This window comes from Haemorhous mexicanus, chromosome 17 (assembly GCF_027477595.1).
Source record: "Haemorhous mexicanus isolate bHaeMex1 chromosome 17, bHaeMex1.pri, whole genome shotgun sequence".
Lineage (NCBI taxonomy): Eukaryota > Metazoa > Chordata > Aves > Passeriformes > Fringillidae > Haemorhous > Haemorhous mexicanus.
Window position 1 is genome coordinate 16,030,188 of NC_082357.1, and position 20,198 is coordinate 16,050,385.

The 20,198-nt window shown below is 58.7% G+C and overlaps 1 protein-coding gene across 2 annotated transcripts in view; it reads left to right on the forward strand.

The window, feature by feature from the left end:
• The window catches only part of PRKCB (protein kinase C beta), a 98,545-nt gene extending 84,158 nt beyond the window's left edge, over nucleotides 1–14,387 (forward strand). Inside the window, exon 17 of one of the 2 annotated variants that reach the window (XM_059861282.1) lies at nucleotides 10,488–14,387. In XM_059861282.1, coding sequence (XP_059717265.1) covers nucleotides 10,488–10,640 — 153 coding nt within the window. In that variant the 3' untranslated portion in view covers nucleotides 10,641–14,387. Of the gene's footprint in view, nucleotides 1–5,325; nucleotides 6,593–10,487 lie in introns of those variants that run through there. The other variant, XM_059861281.1, reaches the window with a different exon arrangement.
• Nucleotides 14,388–20,198: the final 5,811 nt, after the last annotated feature.

Sequence of the window (20,198 nt, forward strand, 5' to 3'; positions counted from 1 at the left end):
GGCACAGCAGCAGGGATGGCAGTGGGGCTGGACACTGCACCGAGGGTTTGGGGGTGACAGGGGACGTGTGGCCCAGTGTTTGTGACCTGTGATTGCCCTGGTGGTCACACCAGGGCCAAGTGCTGCTGCACAGGGGGCTGGTGCTGGCCTGGCTCTTCTCCTTGGCTTAAATCTATTTTGTTTTCCTTTTATTTTCTCATAGTTAGCATCTGTAAAGGTCAGGCTGCAGTAATTGTCTGTATCCAGAGCTTCAAAATAAGGAATAAGATGCAAATGAGGGCTGGGAGTCAGCCCCAGCTGTCCCCAGCCTTGCCCTTCTGCAGTGCATGCCCAGCCCTGGGAGCACTAGCCAAGGGGAGCAGAGCCCCACCCAGGTTGTCTCCAGGCTCATTTTGCTTCTCAGAGGCACCATGAGTCCACGTTTGATGTGAGCTGGGGGCTCAGCTTCTCAGCCCCTCCTGGTCCCACAGAGCCCCCTTTGCCCCGTGCCCCTGCAGCAGCAGCAGCCACAAACCCTCTGGCCACCTTCCCGTGCTCCTGTGGCCCCTCTGCAGTTCGGGGTGGGGGCACAGGGGCTGCAGGGGCTCCTGGGGGCTCTCAGTGCCTGCCCAGCGCTCCACAGCCCTCCCCAGAGCTCCATCATTCCCACTGACAGCCAGTGCAGGGAGGCTCCAGCCTGGCCTGGCCCGAGCTCAGAGCCAATTCCTCAATTCCCAGGAGCTCCTGTGTTGCTTTGTGCTTGATTAACCTTTATCACAGAGTCAGGAACAAGACAGATCAGGGGCTGGCTTGTCTTTGGTGGTTCTGACGTGGGGCTCTGCTTGGCTGCTCCCTGCTCTGGCTGGTGCATAACAATTCCTTTCCTGGGTCTGCAGTTACCCTGGGAGTGTATTTACACTTCCCTGCTCTCCCTGTCTCTCGTTGAGATAATTATTGTTTTTGGTATCTAATTACTCCTTTACTTTACATAAAGCCTAGTGATTTGAAAAGTCTCATTTTGAAAGCACTGAAATCACACAGCAGAGCCCAGGATTATTCACAACAGCATGGGGGGTTAAAAAAATGGCTTATAATCTAATAATTTTTAATTGCATAAATTAAATTCCCCCTAACTGCTCAGAGTTAATTAATATTGAAAGGCCACTCTCAGACGTGGATGTGTAAAAACACCAGTTCCATGCACGGGGGTTCTGTAGCCTTAGTTCAGCCTGTACAGGGCGAGTTCTGGTGTTTGCAGAAGTAATTTCCTAATTAGATGGGATTTAAGGATTGAGGGGCTGACTCTGGGCAGGTGGATGTGCTGAGGTTGAACACCTCTGGTAATCCAGTCAGGATTTGCTCTGGGAGACCCGGGGCCCTGTAGACTTGGGGATTTCCCAGGCTCTTCCCTCTGTTTTCAGTGTGTGAGGCAGAAATTTGGCTTTTCCCTAGCAGAGGGATGGTCCTACCCGAGGAGCCCTTGCAGGGGGTGCTCCCTTTGACAGCAGCAGGGATAAAGGGATGAGCTGCAGCATCCCAGACTGGAGCCAGACACGAGTGAAAGGCACCCCTGTCCCCCTGACCAGCACGGGCACCCCCAGTGTGGCCCCAGGGTCGTGCTGTGACCCAAATTCCCCTAAATGCGACTGCCAGAAGAGCCCTGATCCTGCCCAGGGTGCAGGCAGCCAGAGCAGCAGCAGCAGCAAGGTCAGACTTGCCCAGGAGATGCCCGCAAGGCCAGTGGGGTTGTGGCTGCGCCCCTGGTTTGGGACAAAACCCTGGGAAATGCAGGGTGTCCAGCCCCTCCCCTGGCACTGGAGTGAGGGTGGGTGGCAGCAGCATCCTCAGCTCCTTTGGTCCTTGATTGCATCCCAGGGATCAATGGCAAATGTTTTATTGTGCCTTTTGTCTCCATTTGAAATCAAGCAGGGAGGTGATTAAATACAAGGCCATCTTTGGAGCTGACAGGTTTATTTCTGCAGCTCAGGAGGAAAAGCCATTCTGTGCTGGCTATAAATATTGGACAGGACACTCCAGGATTTATGTAAGATAAATTCCCACCCTCCCCCTTTCTCCAGGCAGGATGGAGTGATGCCTGGACATTAATACCAGACTAAAATGAGGACAATTTTTCACTAGATGGCTTTAGATAAATGTAAAATTTCACATGGCATCTGTGTCCAGTGAGCAGGAGCTCAGTTTGGGAAGCTGTAAAGAAGGTGCCTGTGCAGGCAGTGACCTTTTCTGCCTGGAGCAGCAGGACTGAGCAGCAGGATCCTCCCCAGGATCCTGCTGGGCCAAGCCTGGAGCCTGGGACTCACCTCCTCCAGGCCTTGGGCTTGGGCTGGGATGTGCTCTCCAGAAACTCAAAGACAGTTTTCAGCTTTAAAGTATTGAATTTAGCCATCCATTTTATCTGCATCCAAACAGAAAGTCCATAAATTCCACACAGCAGGGCAGGAAATACCATGGGTAGTTGCAACTTTTCAAATTTTCCATCCACATAATCTTACCTCATTGTGTGATAGTGAGAAATCCTTGCTTGCCAATATGCATATTAAAAGATATTTCTGCTTCCTATTCCAATAACTGGCAGCCTCTCATCAGGATTAATTTTCCAGTCCTTCTGAGGGGGTTGCTGGTTTGGTGGTTTTTATTTTTATTTTTTTCCTAAGGCAGCAGATTTCTCTGTAGCCACAAGGCAGGCAGTGCTGTCAGACACAGAGCGTGGGCTGCCCTGCCCGTCTGCACTGGCTCTGCTGGGGCTGCCAGGGGCTGGCAGTGGGGCTGGGGGCTCTGGGGGGGCTCTGGGTGTGCACTGAGCCCTGCTGGGCCCAGCCCTGCTGAGCTCAGGCCTTGGGGAGCAGGAGCTTAACCAAGCCAGACTAGGAATGTAAAGATGTGGTGCTAGCAAGGCAAGGGAACCACAGTGCCCACGCTGGAGGGGCTGGAGCTGGGGTTAAATCCAGGCAAACATTGTTCCTTGAGCTTGGTTTAGAGGTTTGAGGAGAGCAAGTGTCTCACTTGGTGCTGTAAGGACCTTCAGGAGCTGCCCAAGGAACAGCCCATCAGAGGCTGATGGATATTCATGCTGTCTTCCCTGAAAGCTCAGAGCAGAGGAAGGAATTGGGAAACATTGACTTCTGCATGTATTTGTCATTAATATTTTATTAGTTTTAGTCTGATGTTTATTAAAAATGCAAGTCTGTTTACTTAACAAATGAAAGTTAAATGCCCAGGAAAAATTGTGGCAGCACTTGGAGCGTGTGTTCTCCCTGGGGCAGTGGGAAAGGGGCCTGGGGGACTGGGAGCTGCTGCCAGGGGGACTGGGAGCTGCTGCCAGGGGGACTGGGAGCTGCTGCCCAAGGGACTGGGAGCTGCTGCCCAGGGACTGGGAGCTGCTGCCCAGGGGACTGGGAGCTGCTGCCCAGGGGGACTGGGAGCTGCTGCCCAGGGGACTGGGAGCTGCTGCCCAAGGGACTGGGAGCTGCTGCCCAAGGGACTGGGAGCTGCTGCCCAGGGACTGGGAGCTGCTGCCCAGGGGACTGGGAGCTGCTGCCCAGGGGACTGGGAGCTGCTGCCCAAAGGACTGGGAGCTGCTGCCCAAGGGACTGGGAGCTGCTGCCCAGGGGACTGGGAGCTGCTGCCCAGGGGACTGGGAGCTGCTGCTCAGGGACTGGGAGCTGCTGCCCAGGGGACTGGGAGCTGCTGCTCGGAGGACTGGGAGCTGCTGCCCAGGGGACTGGGAGCTGCTGCTCGGAGGACTGGGAGCTGCTGCCCAGGGGACTGGGAGCTGCTGCCCAGGGACTGGGAGCTGCTACCCAAGGGACTGGGAGCTGCTGCCCAGGGACTGGGAGCTGCTGCCCAGGGACTGGGAGCTGCTGCTCAGGGACTGGGAGCTGCTGCCCAGGGACTGGGAGCTGCTGCCCAGGGGACTGGGAGCTGCTGCCCAGGGACTGGGAGCTGCTGCCCAGGGACTGGGAGCTGCTGCCCAAGGACTGGGAGCTGCTACCCAAGGGACTGGGAGCTGCTGCCCAGGGACTGGGAGCTGCTGCCCAGGGACTGGGAGCTGCTGCCCAGGGACTGGGAGCTGCTGCCCAGGGACTGGGAGCTGCTGCCTAGGGACTGGGAGCTGCTGCCCAGGGGACTGGGAGCTGCTGCCCAGGGGACTGGGAGCTGCTGCCCAGGGACTGGGAGCTGCTGCCCAGGGACTGGGAGCTGCTGCCTGAGCAGCTCTCTGAGGACCCAGAGCCTGCAGGGCGCTGGCTGTGGGTGACAGGAGGCACAGTGGCCAGCCCTGTGCCAGCTGTGGCGATGTGACATGGGGGTGACAGGCAGGGATGGAGCCTGGTCTGTGGCTGTGCAGTGACCTGGCACCCCCCTGATCCCAGCTGCTGCTGTTGTTACTCCCTTAAATCGGGTTTGCAGCCTGGGAAGCTACAGCACCCTGGTTTTGATGGCTAAGGAAATTAAATCAGGTTTTGGCACCACTGGGGACCGTGAGGCTGTGGACCATTGTGGTCTGACTGGACTGTAGGGAAGGGACAGCCCTGGGAATCAGAACCATGGAATCCCAGACTGGTTTGGGTTGGAAGGGCCCTTAAATCCCATCCAGTGCCACCCTGCCATGGCAGGGACAGCTTCCACTGCCCCAGGCTGCTCCCAGCCCTGTCCAGCCTGGCCTGGGCTGGGTCCTCTCCTGGAGCAGGACAGAACCTCTGAGCAGTCCAGCCATGACAGAAACCCCTGCTCCTGGAAACCTCCTGGGAAGGGGGGATGCCCACGTGGGCGCTGCCCTGCCAGCAGGTGCCAGGTGTGTGTGGGCAGGAGCACCGTGAGCCACCGCAGCCCATCTCATTCCTGCTGCACTGCATTGCAGCGGGGTTTGCCAGCCCTGGCTGTGCCCTGCCATGCCCTGCCATGCCATGCCATGCCATGCCCTGCCATGCCATGCCATGCCATGCCCTGCCATGCCATGCCCTGCCATGCCATGCCATGCCATGCCCTGCCATGCCATGCCCTGCCATGCCATGCCCTGCCATGCCCTGCCATGCCATGCCATGCCCTGCCATGCCATGCCCTGCCATGCCATGCCATGCCATGCCCTGCCATGCCATGCCATGCCATGCCATGCCCTGCCATGCCATGCCATGCCATGCCCTGCCATGCCATGCCCTGCCATGCCATGCCATGCCATGCCATGCCCTGCCATGCCATGCCATGCCCTGCCCTGCCATGCCATGCCATGCCCCCATGACTAACCAGGTGTGCTCCCCACCTTTTCCCGCGGTGCAGCCCATCCCACCTTCCTGCCCCACCCACCTCCGCTCTTTTCTCCTCCCATAGTGCGGACGCAATGCCGAAAACTTCGACCGCTTTTTCACCCGGCACCCGCCCGTGCTAACTCCTCCCGACCAGGAAGTCGTCGGGAACATTGACCAGTCCGAATTCGAAGGATTTTCCTTTGTTAACTCTGAGTTTTTTAAGCCTCGAGCCAAGAGCTAAGTTGCTGTGCAGATCTCATCCCTGCATCCGTCATCCGGTCCCAGCTGCTGTCGTGGTGACACATTCCATTGCAGAACTCGCATCCATGGGCTTGCTTTAGGTCCTCACTAGAGTGACCGTGTCTCGAGTGTCTTCCTGTTATTTGGGGTGTCACTGGAGGGGAGTGATGTGCAAGAAATGCTGCAAGTGGCTTTTGTAACGTTTTGTTTGGAGAAAACGGGAACAGCTCAGTGGGTGACAGAACGAAAACGGAGACAGGGTGACAACTGGGAGAAATCCTTCATCATGTGCTTTAATTCCTGCTCTTTCCTTTTTCCAGTGTTTGAAATAACCATGAAAATTTAATATTTAGCCTTCTTAGCCTTAGTGGCAAGTAAGTGTTTTTAATGAAACCGTTCCCCAGGGTCTCTCTCCTCCCAAAGGCTCAGGAGAGTCGAGATGCTGGTTCTGGCTCCTTTTTGGCCGTGTCCTGCGGTGTGTCCAGCCCCACCACAGCTCCCCTTCCCTGCACAGATGCTTTGGGCTGGCTGGCTCCCCAGCCATGGGATAAATTATTTGGGAAGGCAGAGCTGCCGTTGGCAAAGATTTCTCCTGATTGTGCAGTTTCTAAGTGGCATTTTTTAAAATCAAAGCAAACATCCTGTGGTAAATGGGAAATTTGGAAGAACTGCCTTTGAATCCTTGGTCACCCTAGTAAACACCACCAACATCCATTCCGTAGCAAAGCTTTTTCTTCTTCTCAGATGCCAAAGCCACTGATGGAGTTTGTTACCTGTGCTTTAAATGTGTCAAAAATGGTATTGACCCAATCGGGAGGTACTTAACTCTGAGCAGTATTGTGAATTCTGATATGAAGGGTGTAAAAAAACTTGTTTCAATGGGTACTTCTACCCTTAAAAATGGCCCGAGTTTTGTTTCTGGCATCAAAGGAAACCTTTCAGGAAAGGTGAGTTTCTCTTGAAAGGGCAACAATCACGCTGCTTCCTTTTATACCCTTGCAGATGTTGGTGGGCTGTCACTATATCAATCCGCTTGATTTGTAATGTGCCAATTTTTTTTTTTCTGATACCGATGATAAAATAAAAAGTAAGAAAACCCGCCCCAGAAACCTGCCTGTGTTTGGCAATAACGAGTTGCTGCAGTTCAGCGAGGTGATTCCTGCCAGCAGCTGGGGCTGGAAGCTGCCCTGGCTGCTGGGGGATGCTGCTGGCTCAGTGGCGGCCGTGGAGCCGCGCCTCGTTCTTCCTCTGTTTGCCCCAAAAATCCGAGGGGGGATGTTCTGGAAGCATCATCCGGGAGGGAGAGACTGCCCACAGCCTCCTGCAGCAGCACCCACCGCTCCGGGCTCCAGCACGGCCGGGGAAGGAGCTGTGTGTGGGGGTGAGGCCAGAAGGACAGTCCTGGTGAGGACACAGCAGGAAGGATGGTCCTGGTGAGGACACGGCAGGAAGGACGGTCCTGGTGAGGACACAGCAGGAAGGATGGTCCTGGTGAGGACATGGCAGGAAGGACGGTCCTGGTGAGGACACGGCAGGAAGGACAGTCCTGGTGAGGACACGGCAGGAAGGACAGTCCGAGTGAGGACACGGCAGGAAGGACAGTCCTGGTGAGGACACAGCAGGAAGGACAGTCCTGGTGAGGACACAGCAGGATGGACAGTCCGAGTGAGGACACAGCAGGAAGGACGGTCCTGGTGAGGACACGGCAGGATGGACAGTCCGAGTGAGGACACGGCAGGAAGGACAGTCCTGGTGAGGACACAGCAGGATGGACAGTCCTGGTGAGGACACGGCAGGAAGGACAGTCCTGGTGAGGACACAGCAGGAAGGACGGTCCTGGTAAGGACATGGCAGGAAGGATGGTCCTGGTGAGGACACAGCAGGAAGGATGGTCCTGGTGAGGACACGGCAGGAAGGATGGTCCTGGTGAGGACACAGCAGGAAGGATGGTCCTGGTGAGGACACAACAGGAAGGACGGTCCGGGCACATCCCTGAGCAGCACCGGCTGCGGCATCGCCTCGCACTCCCCGAGCTGCAGAGCCCGGCGTGACTCATCCCTCCCTGCCCGCTCTCCCAGGAGCACTTGTTAGACACGATTGGCATTTCCAGCTAAAGAGGGATTACGGGCTGCTGCTAACCTCCCTGCTGCCTCCTGGAATCCGCCGCTGCCAAGTTCCGGACGCTCCAAGGTTGTTCCGAGAGGTCCCGGCTGTCGGCGGGAGCTGCTGGAGCTCTGCCGCGGGGAGGGGGCTCCTTGACAGCACTCAGGGGGGATCCCCACCCCTGGGCCAGGCAGAAATGCTGCTCCAAGCCAGCTGTACCTGCCACCACCACACTGTGCCACCGCCACGCCGTGCCACCACCACGCCACCCCTGTGGCTGTGCTCCTGCTGTGCTCCTCGCCACCTCCCGGAGCCAACTCGCCCATGGCTGGAGGCACTGTCAGCCCTGATTGTCCCCGCGCTCCCCTCTCTCCAGGAGACCCACACGCCGTTCCCTGCCCGCTCCCAGAGGGATTGTTCATCATCTTGGCAGAGGCCAAATTGCCGCCAGTTCAGGCAGAATTCAAGGTAAGGCTCCAGCAACCCGCACTCTGCCCTGCTCAGCTTCCAGCCGAGGCCCCAGGGAGTGGGGGCGGCAGGAGAGGGCAGTGGGCTGCCCTGAGCCCCCTCCCAGGCTCATGGCAGCCTCTCCCAGAGTTTCTGCTGCCCAAAAGCAGCAGCAGGAGGTTTTCCCCCTCCAGGGCTCCCAGGCTGAATACTCCCGAGGGCTGGGGACCACAGAGGCAACCTGCACCCGTCACACGTGGATGTGTCATTCCCTTTGCAGCATCCCAAAGCTTTCCTGCTCGGGAGAAGCTCCTGGCTTGGTAGGACAGTGCTGTCCTGGCCCACGTTGGTTTGGATGGATGTGGCCTTCAGGAACCACGTGGTCGTCGCAGAACTCTCCAGCAGCCTTGGGCAACTTTCCACAGAGAGACCCCGAGCACAGCCACGGCCAGGGAGCACCCTGGGGCACCCTGCTCCATCGAGGTGGGCTTGTCCTCACATTCCCACTGCTTCACCCTTTGCCTGCAGAACTCTGAAGTTGATTCCTTCACCCTGTCTGCCCTCCTGCTCCTGGTCTGTGCCCCCAAATCCACATCTCCTTCCTTCTCTGTGCTGGAGAGAGGAGCCCTGGAGGGACTCTGGTGCCCAGGGCCCAGCTGGGAGCTGCAGACACCGGTGCCCTGGGGAACACCAGCCTGTGCTCACAGCCTGAGAGCACAGCCACGGCCTGCCTCTTCTCCTGCCTCTTCTGCTTCTCCTCTCTCGGCTCCTTGAGCTCCATCCAGACCTGTTTTCTTCCTGCCTCGTCTCTGCTCCCTCGTCCTTGGCTTTTCCTGATCTTCCTGCCCAAGGCTAAAGCCATGCTGATGGGATGTCTGCTGGGGCAAGTGGAATCTGCAAGCCTCCCCGAGGTCCTGATGCACTGCTGGCTCATCTCCCAGGGCTCAGTCCAGCTGCAGTGTGGTGCCTCTGGCCTGTCCAGGCTGGCAGGAAGACCTGGCTCTGCGTCCTGGCCGTGCTCCTGCTCGAGGCATGAGGGTGCCCCAGTGTCCCATTGGGCCAGGAGGGGCTGCAGGGGGGACACAGCATCTCTCCTGCCAGCTCCTTCCCCAGGACAGCAGCGGGAGCTCAGCCATGGGCGGTGGGATGGGGTGCAGGACCTGCAGGGCCCCCACAAGTTACCTTCCTAGGTTCAAGCTGGCAGATTATTCCAGGGTTGGGAATCCTGGTGCAGCAGAGCCCAGCAATGATCTGGCATGGTGGAGCCACACTTCAAAGGCAAACTCTGGGAAAAATGGAAAACAAGTACAGGTTCCTGCAAGGCTGGCAGGGTCCTACCGGTGTCACAGCAGGGGAAGGTCACCTCCAGCAGGGAGCTGGGGTCTGTCCTGTATGGGGACATGGAAGAAGGGGTGGAGAAGCCTTTTGTCCCCGGTGGCTTTAGTAAAGAGGCAGAGCCAGTTCCCAGCTACCAGTGTCCCTCCACCACTGGTCACTGTGGATGAAGGACCTGGGGTGCTTGTGCTGTACCTTCAGTGCTCAGTCACCCTCCAGCCGTGTCTCTGTCACCTCCCACAGCAGGACAGCCCCGAGGCAGGCGCTCTCTGATCTGCAGGGTTTAGAAGAGCAGCCCACGCACTCCCGGCGCCGGCTCCGCAGTGCTGATAGCAGGTTCCCAGTGCTAATCCTGACACTAACGTCCTTCTCTTCCCTTTTTTGGCTTGGGTGTAGCTGCAAAGTTGTTCTCCTTAAGAAATTGCAAGGAGAAAATGTTGCATGTGTGGAATTTTCCTTCTCAGAGGTTTTGAAGTGCTGTGTGTTTTCTCTGTACAACCCTGGAGCAAATCACATCCTCCATCAATGAACCAGTGTTGCTTAACACCATATCACGGCATCATTCAAAAATCAAGCTTAAAGCAGAAAGAGCTCTTACTGCTGATTATTTTGTGCACATTTTGACATGGTAGTGACTGTTGCTGCCATTTCGAGGCATGTTGCTTCCTCCAGGCTCCTTCCTCCTGTGCAGTGCTGAGCTCTGGTTGCAGTGTGGGTTCTGCATGCTGAGAACTGCTCCGTGCTCTCTCTTTCCCACAGCAAACAGGACAGGAGGGATGCTCCCTTCCCAACACGGCTCTCACCTGTCCCTCTGTCCTGCTCGTGCGTCTCAGGCGTGTTAAACTGGTGTTTTCCTCTTCCTGCTGCTGGTGTGGGGCTGCCTCTGTTCTGCAGGGCTGTGAGTTCCTACTCGGGGGCAGCTTGAGAAAGCGGCGTGGAGTGTGGAGCTCTGGGACAGCGTGGCTCCCCGGGGACAGTGCAGCTCCCTGGGGACAGCGTGGCTCCCCCAGCCACGCCCCCAGATGCTGCCACTGCCCCGGCGCTGTCACCTCTGGCGGTGCTGTCACCTCTGGTGGCTCGCCCCTTGCCCAGTTTAACTCTGTGCTTTCCGTTTAACAGAAGGACAAACGCGACACTTCCAACTTCGACAAAGAGTTCACCCGGCAGCCGGTGGAGCTGACGCCCACGGACAAACTCTTCATCATGAACTTGGACCAGAACGAGTTTGCTGGATTCTCCTACACCAACCCCGAGTTTGTCATTAACGTGTAGTCGCGGCGCAGCCCTGTCCTCGCTGTCCCACGCCAGGTGGCCCTGTACATAGGACACTAGTCTTCCGGGATTAGCAGTGCAGACACACCTCCCCTCCCGCCAAACACGCCGGCCGCTTCTCCTCGGAGCCTCTCCGTGTCCGTGCCACTCGCTAGCTTGGCTTCCCTAGCCGGAGGTGTCCGGGGTGCCAGTTACCGGTCAGTGATACTTCTAGGAACTGTAGTTGGTGGTGACTAATAGAGTTTTTAAACAGAAATATACCAAACTGCTACGGTCTCTGTAACTTTCGCGGCGGGACGCTGAGGTGCCGGTGGCCCAGCTAGTCCCAAAGCGTTGCTGTGGAATGCTAAGCATGGTTGATCGCTTAAAGCGTTGTGCTGAAGCTTGCGATGAGTGTGAGCTTGTCTTAGAGGAGCCTTTTGTTCAAGACATGGATATATTTGATCAGTGTGGAAAAATCTGCTTCTAGACCTCTCTTTCCCAATGCATTGTCCATAGGGTCAGCCCAGCTCCCACCACCCGCCTTCCCTGCCTCGGGCATCGCGACTCCCGACCACTCCCATGCCAGGTCTTGTAAATCAGAGCAAACCTTTTTCTAAGTGCAAGGTGGGGGGTTTTTGTAACATCTGGAACAGTTTGCAGTTTTGATACGCTCTGTCAGCACTCGCATAAATCTTTCACAGACACTGTCGAGATGTAACAGCTCTGTAAAGGATATTAATACTCTACCAAAACAAAACACATTTATATTCTTGGTTTACAATTTACCGACTGAAAACATGCCCAAGACCAAAGGGCTGCACTGAGGGCTATTTATAACGGAAACTTTTCTACTTTCCACCCTCTGCTATTCTCTTCCAGGCTCCAAACCCATGGATTTCACAGACATCTTGATTTCCCTGATTCCCACCAAATTCCTGGGGGTTTTAGTCAGTAATAATTTTTTTAAAATTCTGAGTGAGAAGAGACAATTCCAGCAGCTGCTTGCGAGGCAGAGCCGTGGCGTGCGGGAGGGCAGGGGCAGGCAGGGGCAGGAGGGAGGGAGCAAGGACAGGAGGGAGAAGGCAGGGCTGGGCAGGTGAGGGCAGGAGAGGACAGCAGGGAGGAGGAGGTAGGGACAGGAGAGAAGGGCAGGAACAGGCAGGAACAGGGAGAAGAGGGCAGGAACAGGCAGGAGCAGGCAGAGGAGAGCAGGAGCAGGCAGGAACAGGGAGAAGAGGGCAGGAGCAGGCAGGAGCAGGCAGAGGAGGGCAAGAACAGGCAGAGGAGGGCAAGAACAGGCAGGAACAGGGAGAAGAGGGCAGGAGGAGACAGAGGAGGGCAGGAGCAGGCAGAGGAGGGCAAGAACAGGCAGAGGAGGGCAAGAACAGGCAGAGGAGGGCAAGAACAGGCAGGAACAGGGAGAAGAGGGCAGGAGCAGGAAGAGGAGGGCAGGAGCAGGCAGAGGAGGGCAGGAGCAGGCAGAGGAGGACAGGAGCAGGCAGGCACTGCCCATCTGTGGCCAGCCAGTGGGTGACCCTGGCTCTGTTGGGTTGGCAGAGGCTGAGCCCCAGGTGAGCATCCCCCAGGCCCTGTCACCCCGCTCCCATCACAGCCCAGAGTGGTTTGCAGAACCCCGGCTGTGTTTTCTGAGCCAGCCCTGCTTCTGCTGGATGCAGCCATTCCTCCAGGCCCCAGGGAAATGGGGGGAATTTTAACAATCATGAGGAATTCTCTAGAGGAAATTCTAGTTTGTAGATCTTTTATAAACGTGAAACTCGAGCTTTGGAAATTATTTTTTTCTTTTAATGATTCCTTGAGAACTAGAGGCTGCCAGCAGCTGAGGTGCTGTCAGGGGATGAGTGTCCCCTCCCTGTCACCCAGCCACGGGCACTGTCCTGTGCCTGCCAGGGGTGAGGGCTGAGCCCTCGGCCTCGGGTCCTGCCCTGGGCTGGAGGAACCCAAACCAAACACAGAAAAACTGCAAATTGTGCCAGATGGAGGAGGGGGTTCACGAGGGGCTCTGCAGCAGGCGAGGCCCAGGGGTCGGGGGCTGGGGGCTGGTGGGGGCTCCCCAAGCCCAGCACGCCCTGAGGACAGGGGCCATCCTCTGCACCCACAGCTGCGTCAGAGCATGTGTGTTCCTGTGACCTCAAAGCTGCTGCTGCAGAGCTAGTATCACTTCAGTGGTGAATGTTTTTATTTTCCATATCTGTGGCTCTGAAGGCGCTCCCGGGGCTGTCCAGGATGTGCTGGAGGGTCTCGGGGCTGAGGGGCACCCGGGGCAGTGGGCACAAGGCAGGAGCAGCTGTGGGGGAGTCACACCGCTCTGTGTGGAGCTGCTGTGTCCGTGTTGGGGTGACACTCGTGCATGGAGCAGGCGCTGCTGGACCCTGAGCAAAGCAGGGGGCTCAGAGGGGACCTGCAGGGAAGCTGGGGTGTGGCACCAGGCACCTTTGGAGGCAGTTTGGGATTGAGATCCACGCTCCAGGGTGAGCCTGGCCAATGCCAGGTCCCCTTCTCAGGACTCATGTTTGAGTATTCCTGACGCTGTCCCTTCTGCTGCTTGCCACACTTATTCCAGACTCACTTCCAGATGTCCTGTGTCTTCTGTGGAGGAATGTACAGTGGGATGTGCCTGGCCCTGCACAGACACAGATCTGTGTGGACTCCTCCAAGGAAGGGCAGAGTGACAGGGGTTGAGCCACTGGAAAGCAGAGCCTTGGGAGGATGCTCAGAGCTGAGAGCCTCAGGAAGGCCCAGGTGCCCAGTCCCCAGGTGCCCCACAGGTGTGTGGAGAAAGCCCAGAAATCCATACCTGGAGCTGCTGGGGATGCAGGGGAGGGGAGCCTCAGCTCTGGTGTCCCACCTGGATTCAGTGGGACTGGCAGGGCTCCCCTGTGGCAGAGGGGGACCCAGAGCCCCGGGGGAGGGCAGAGGAGGGGCTGAGTTGGCAGGACATGCACAGGATGGCACATGCTGGCTTTGTCCTGCTTGGATTACACCCCAGTGCTACAGGTAAGTGGGCTCAGGCTCTCGCTGGATTCCCTGGGACAGGGTGGATCAGACAGCTGCCCCTTGGCTGCTGCTCCCAGGGCAGCCCCCCTCGTTCTGGCTGGGAGCTGCTGCTGTGCCTGTGTGCCCTGGCCGGGGCTCTGAGCAGCCTGCTCCTCATGAGAGCATCACCAAAGGAGCTGTCGATTGATTTAACCCATTTAATGAATCAATCACTGCGAGTCTGTGCAGTGGCCAGCCCGTGCAGGCAGAGGGGAGAAGAGTGCAGGGCAGTCGCTGTGCTCCGTGGTTGTGAGTCCCAGAGCTGTGACCCCGGGGAGGAGCCGAGGGGATTGGAGCTCAGCACTCGGGATTGGCCGTGCCCGAAGCTGGGATTGCACCTGGAGGTGCCACCTGCTCCCGCTGCCCGGCGCTGTGGCAGGAGCAGCTGTGTGACCACAGCCTCTGGCTCCATGCATGGGTGTGTCACCTGAGCTGTTTGTTTCTGATCACATTCAAAGAGGCAATTAAAACAAGGAGGGAAAAAAAAAAGAAAAAAAAAAAAGAAAAAAAAAAGAAAAAATGTTTCTTGTTGAACAGTTTGTGTTCGTGACTTTGATTTCACCTGCAAGTATTTGATGACTTTTCTACATCCTAGACTACCTGCTGTGTGTTGTCAAACGGTTCTCATGAAGACCTCCTTTTAGATGGGCATATACTCTGGATTCAATTTGCTGCATGTATGAAAAAATAAAATATTTAATTTTAAAGAAACCCTGAGAGATTGGCTTCCTTTGCCCACGAGATGGGGATGAGTCTGTGGGGTGGGGGCGTCCTGGGGCCGGGGTCCCCCGGAGGGACCGCACCGAGTTCTGGCACAGCAGGAAATGCCGGGAAGTTTCAGGGTTTGGTCAAAAATCTGCCCAGCTGTGCGGCCGGAGCTGGTCAGTGAGGGCAGCTCCTCCGGAGCAGCTCCCGGGGAGGAGAAAAGGGCGCGGAGGGGAGGGGGGAGAGGGCTCATTATCCGTTAATTGCTCTCCGACGGGTCCCTGAAAGCTGCCGGAGAGGCTCCCCCAGAGCAGCGGCTGCAGCGCCTGGAACCGGGCAGGGCTGGGGGCACCGGGCAGGGCTGGGGGCACCGGGCAGGGCTGGGGGCACCGGGCAGGGCTGGGACACCGGGCAGGGCTGGGGGCACCGGGCAGGGCTGGGGGCAGGGCTGGGGGCACCGGGCAGGGCTGGGGGCACCGGGCTGGGCTGGGGGCACCGGGCTGGGCTGGGACACCGGGCAGGGCTGGGGGCACCGGGCTGGGGGCACCGGGCAGGGCTGGAACACCGGGCAGAGCTGTGGGCACCGGGCTGGGGCACCGGGCAGGGCTGGGGGCAGGACTGGGGCACGGGGTGGCTGCAGCGTTGGGCGCTGGGCAGGGGGGTCGGGGCCCTCTGGGATCCCCCGGCACCCGCAGGGGCTCCGGGGGCTGGGGGGGCTCCTGGCCCGGTGCACCCCCAGTCCCTGCCCAGCCCCGCAGAGCCTGCACGTCCCTGCCTGTCTCCATCGAGGAGCTCCCCCTGAGCCCGTGTGGAACCGGGTGAGTGTGTCGGGAGGGGCTTCTCCCCCTGTCTCTGGGGACCTTGGCTAAGCTTTCAGCAAAATGTCCTCGCCCCTGCCACCCCGTGCGGCTGGTGGTCACCAGGGAGGCCCCGATTCACCTGGGGGTGGGAAAACTGCCCGGCTCAGCCAGCCCTGGCACTGCGGGCACCCCCTGGCACCTCCTGCAGGCTGGGCAGCCCTGGGGGTGTCCCCGAGCCCCAGCCCCTGCTCTCCCCTCTGCCCCCAGCCCAGGACAGGGATTTGGGGGGCCTGGCTGAGCCCCTCCCCGGACTCACTGCTGTTGGAACGCTCCTGAGCTTTGCCTCTCCTGGCTTGTGTAAGTGAAACATTTGGTTTTGTGACACTTCCCTTAATTATGGGAGCTAATGACAAAACCATTGTGACAAATGACTCAGCTTTTGATAGTGAAGTTAATTAATGCTGAAGTTAGAGCCTCCGCTGGAGTATCTGGAGAAGCCCGATTAGGAGGTGTGCTTACCCAGCGTGACACGGGCAGCAGGGACGCGGCTCCCCTGACAGCCAGGTAAACCCTCCCCGCGGCTGGGAGGGATCATCTGCCCGGAGCGAGGGGATTAAAGGCCGGGCATCCTGGTGCTTGCCTCCCGATCCATCCCTCCATCCATCAAAGCACCCAGGGAACACAGCCTCATTAATGTTGGACCGAGTGACCAGGAGCAGCTCTGCATTGGGCGCTGACCTTCAAGAGCGTCTTCCTGAAGCCATCTTTCATCTCTTTCATTTGCATTACAATCCTGTTTGCCTCATTATTCCTTATCCACTTCTTCTTCAAAGGATTTAAATCAAATCAATTAAATTGTGGCAGGCTGGAGCAGCAGTGAACCTTTCCTTGTGGCTCAGCGTGGTCCGGCTGGACCTGACTACAGAATGGGTTTAATCTTCTGCTGTTTGTTCTTTTATTGCCTCTGGGCTCCCACTGCCCACAGATGCCTTTGTTCCCTGTCCATCCTTCCACCCAAGCCATGCAGCCACGCTCCATGTACAGGCTGCTCCTTGTCTGACCTTGGGGAAGGGATTCTCTGCAGGAAGATGGGGAGCTGCTGGCCATGGAGCGGCTCTGGGAGCCCAGGGGCACTGCCACGATGCTTGCTGTCCTGTGCCATCCCTTTCCATCTCCTCTGCTTGTTTTGTCTGCCCAGGGAATCAAAGGATTGTGGAATCACTCCGGTTGGAAATGCTCTCTAAGCCCATCGTGTTCAACTGCTCCTGCAGCACTGCCAAGGCCACCCCAACCCATGATCCTCTGTGCCACATCTGCACGGCTTTTAAATCCCTCCAGCTGTGGGCACTCTACCACTTGGCAACCCTTTCAGTGAAGAAATTTTCCCAAATATCCAATTTAAGCCTCCCCTGGTGCAAATCGAGGCTGTTTCCCCTTGTCCTGTCCCTTGTTCCCTGGGAGAAGGGACTGAGCCCCACCTGGCTGCCCCTCCTGTCAGGAAGTCAGTGTCAGCACAGAGGGAAAAAACGCTGGAGGGACATCACAAGAGTGGGCAAAATACCCCAGATCTGGGCACCAGCTGCTGCCAGCGTGGCCGCCCAGGCCCGGAAGATGCGTGGTGCTGGCCCACACACGGCCACCCCTGCTCCCCCAGCATCCCTCAGAATAAAGAGGCTTAATCAGAATGGATTTCTGTTCCTCCCCTGCTATTTTTATTGCTACTCAACTGTCGGAAATCCAGCAGGGAGAGCAGAGCTGGTAGGGAATTGCTCCAGTTTGCACCGAGCCAGGCAGCTCGTGCCACGGGCCCTGCGGTGTGGCACGAGTGACATCGCTGGCACCCCCGGCAGCTCCACACAGGGACAGCCCAGCCTCACCACTGGAGTCCTGCAGGAGCCAGGGGATTGCAGCCAGCGCTTCCAAAGTGGTGCAGATATAAATAATCCCCTCGTAGGAGTGGGGAAGGATGAAGACATGTGCCCAAGGCTCTGGAGCCCTCATCCCCTCGCAGCCCTCGGGAGCAGGAGAGTGAGGGGAAGGCTGGGCAGGGCTGGAGCACCTCCCTGCATCACTCAGGACCCAAACTCACCTTGTCTCAGCCTCTCTTCCTTCAAGGAAAAACCTAATCCAGCCAGGGATTATTTCTGACTACTTACTTCCTGTCACTCTGCCAATTTAAATGCAGCAGAGCTTTCATCCCTGGATTTGGGAGGACAAAGCCTAACAGATCTCGGGTTAGGACATCTTTGCCTGCAAGGACAGCTTTTTTCTTGCAAGAGTTGTACAATCTTTGCAGCGTGGGCTGGATTTTTTAATTTGTTTCTACTTTGCCCAGAGCAATAGGGTGCAGGTCTGGGAGCAGGAGGATGATGATGGACAGGGCAGGGAACAGGACGAGGTGATGGAGCTGGAGCTGGAGGAGCCCAGGCTGCCCTGGTCAGGGTGCCAGGCTGTGACCCTGCAGTGCGAGCTGCAGAGCAGGATGCCAAGGTCACCAAATTCTCGTTGGTCCCAAACCTTAGTGAACCCCTGGGGAGGCCAGAGCTCCGAGCTCGCTCCTGGAGCTGACACCCCATTCATGGAGCAGTGAGAGGGGTGCAGGGGTGTCCCCACCTCCAGCCCCACAGGGGCCAACACGATCTGACATGGACTTTGCTTCTGTTTGAGCTCGCTTTGTTCAAAGCCTAGGAAACGGTACATGTGCACTCTGCTCACACCTACACACGCTGTGTTAAAATAACACAATTAAGGCTGCAAAATCCCCCACTCACAACGCAATTTGCAGCCCCTCAGCTGTGGGTGGGAGATATCTTTGCTGCCTCTGCGCGGGCCGGGGGCCGGGCAGGGTGCTGGCGTCAGGCGCTGGTGACAGGGGACGGGCAGGGCTGGCAGGGCTGGCAGGATCAGGGGCGTCGGGAGGCAGGTGTCCCACAGCCCTTGGCCTGTCCCTGCACCGTGCTCTGAGCCACCTGCATGGTGTCCCTGGGCTTGCCCAGGACCAGGGCCTTGGGAAAACTACGAGGAGCAGCTTCTGACACAGGCAGATCGTGACAGGACAAGAGGGAATGGCTGGAAATTAAAAGAGGAGAGATTTATGTTGGGTATTGGGAGGAAGTTCTTCCTGTGAGGGTGGCACAGAGCAGCTGGGGCTGCCCCTGGATCCCTGGAATTGTCCTAGGCCAGGCTGGACAGGGCTTGGAGCAGACTGGGACAGTGGGAGGTGTCCCTGCCATGGCAGGGGTGGCACTGGGTGGGCTTTAGGATTCCTTCCAGCCCAAACCAGTCTGGGTTCTGTGATTCTATGCCCAGTGTCCCAGTGCAGCCATGCCCAGGGCTCATCCCAGTGTCCAGTCTGTGACACCAAGGTGTGACCCAGGAACCAACGTGTGCCTCTGCCAGTGCCACTCCCCAAAACTGAGAAGCGATAACCCCTCCTCAAAAAATGCCCAGAAGACCCCCTGCGATGCAGGGTGGGTGGGTGGGTGCCGCTGACCCCAGGCCCTGCGTCCCCACACTCCTCAGAGAGCTGTGTCCCCTCCCAGCTCCCAGCTCTGCCTCTCCAGATGGAAGCGCTGGGAAGCAGGAGCTGCTGCCGTGTGCCCAGAGAGCCTGGGCAGAGCTGCACCGCCTCCAGCCTGAGCTGGGAACCAGGCACGGGGCCCGTGGGGAAGCAGGGAATGAAGCAGGGTGATCCACAGCCAGGAGCCCGCGGGAAGCTGGGGCGGGAGGCGGCGGGGCAGCAATCAGCGCGCCCTGCCCGGGGAGCGGCGCGAACCCTGATTGCAGGTTGAGGAGCTACTTAATTTTCGCATTCTTAATTTCTCAGTACCTTCATAATTCTCTGTTTGCCTTTTTGGAGTAAATAACTAGTATTTCCATGTGAGTGCATACAGATGAGGGCTGGGGAAGCACACGGCACCGGGTAAATCAGTCGCTTTCCCGTCTCACCGTGGCCCTTACAGGACCGTGAGTTCCAGAGGTAAGTGCGTTCCAGGGCTTGTTGGAAAGGTCGCATGAGTCATGGGCTCATCCAACCGGCTGAGGGATGTTTCAGGGAGCTGAGGAGACAGCGGAGAGGGAGAGGGCAGTGGGTTTAACTGCTGGGAATGGTGCAGGAGTGGCTTGTGGGTACGAGGGATGTTCAGGCTGAACCAGCTCCTGCGCGGGGGATCAGCACCGGGCTGCCGGGGCAGGGACAGCTCCGTGTCAGCCTGGCCAGGAGCTGCGCCCTCCCTGGGGTCCGCCGTGTGGGTGTGCGGCCCCCAGCCCCTTGTCCCAGTGCCACCGGTGCCCGGTACCGGGGCAGCAGCTCAGGCACCGAGCAGACTGAGCTGGGGGGACTCAGGGAACCGAGCGGCCCCGTGCCGGGGCTGGCGCGGGTGGGTGACTGTCCCTGGGCGGCACTGGCACTTGGAGGGGATTTCCACCCGGTCCGTGTCCCAAGACAGTCCCGGCCCGGTCCCAGAATCCCGGTGGTCCCGGGGGCGGTCTCGGTCCCCCGGTCCCCGCTCAGTCCCGGCACCCAGCGGTGGGATCCCCCCGCCCGGTCCGGGTTTTCTTGTCGGGTCTCTCTCCCCTTCTACCGGGGCAGTCCCGATCCCAGCATCCCGGGGTGGGGTTCCCGGGGCAGTCACGGTCACGGTCCCCGCCCAGTCCCGGCACCCCGGGGTGGGTTTCCCGTCCGCTCCCCGTCCCCCCGGTGCCGGTCGGAGCGGGCGGGGGGCGGTGTCCCGGCGGCGCAGCCCCCCGCGGGTCCCGCCCCCCGCTGCCCCCCGCCCCCGCCGCCCCCCGCCGCTGCCTTGGCCGGGCGGCGCGGGGGAGGCGCCGGGAGAGGCGGCGGGAGCGCACGGCGGAGCCGCTCCGCCGGGCTGGGCTGCTGCGCTCCGCGGGCTGCGCTCGGGCCATGCCTGCCGGGCTCCCCGGGGCCGGGCCGCCCCGCTCCGCGCCGCCGCGGGGGCCCGGCTCTCCGCCGCCCGCGGGGGCATGAGGCGGCGGGCGGCGGGCGGCGGCGCCGGCC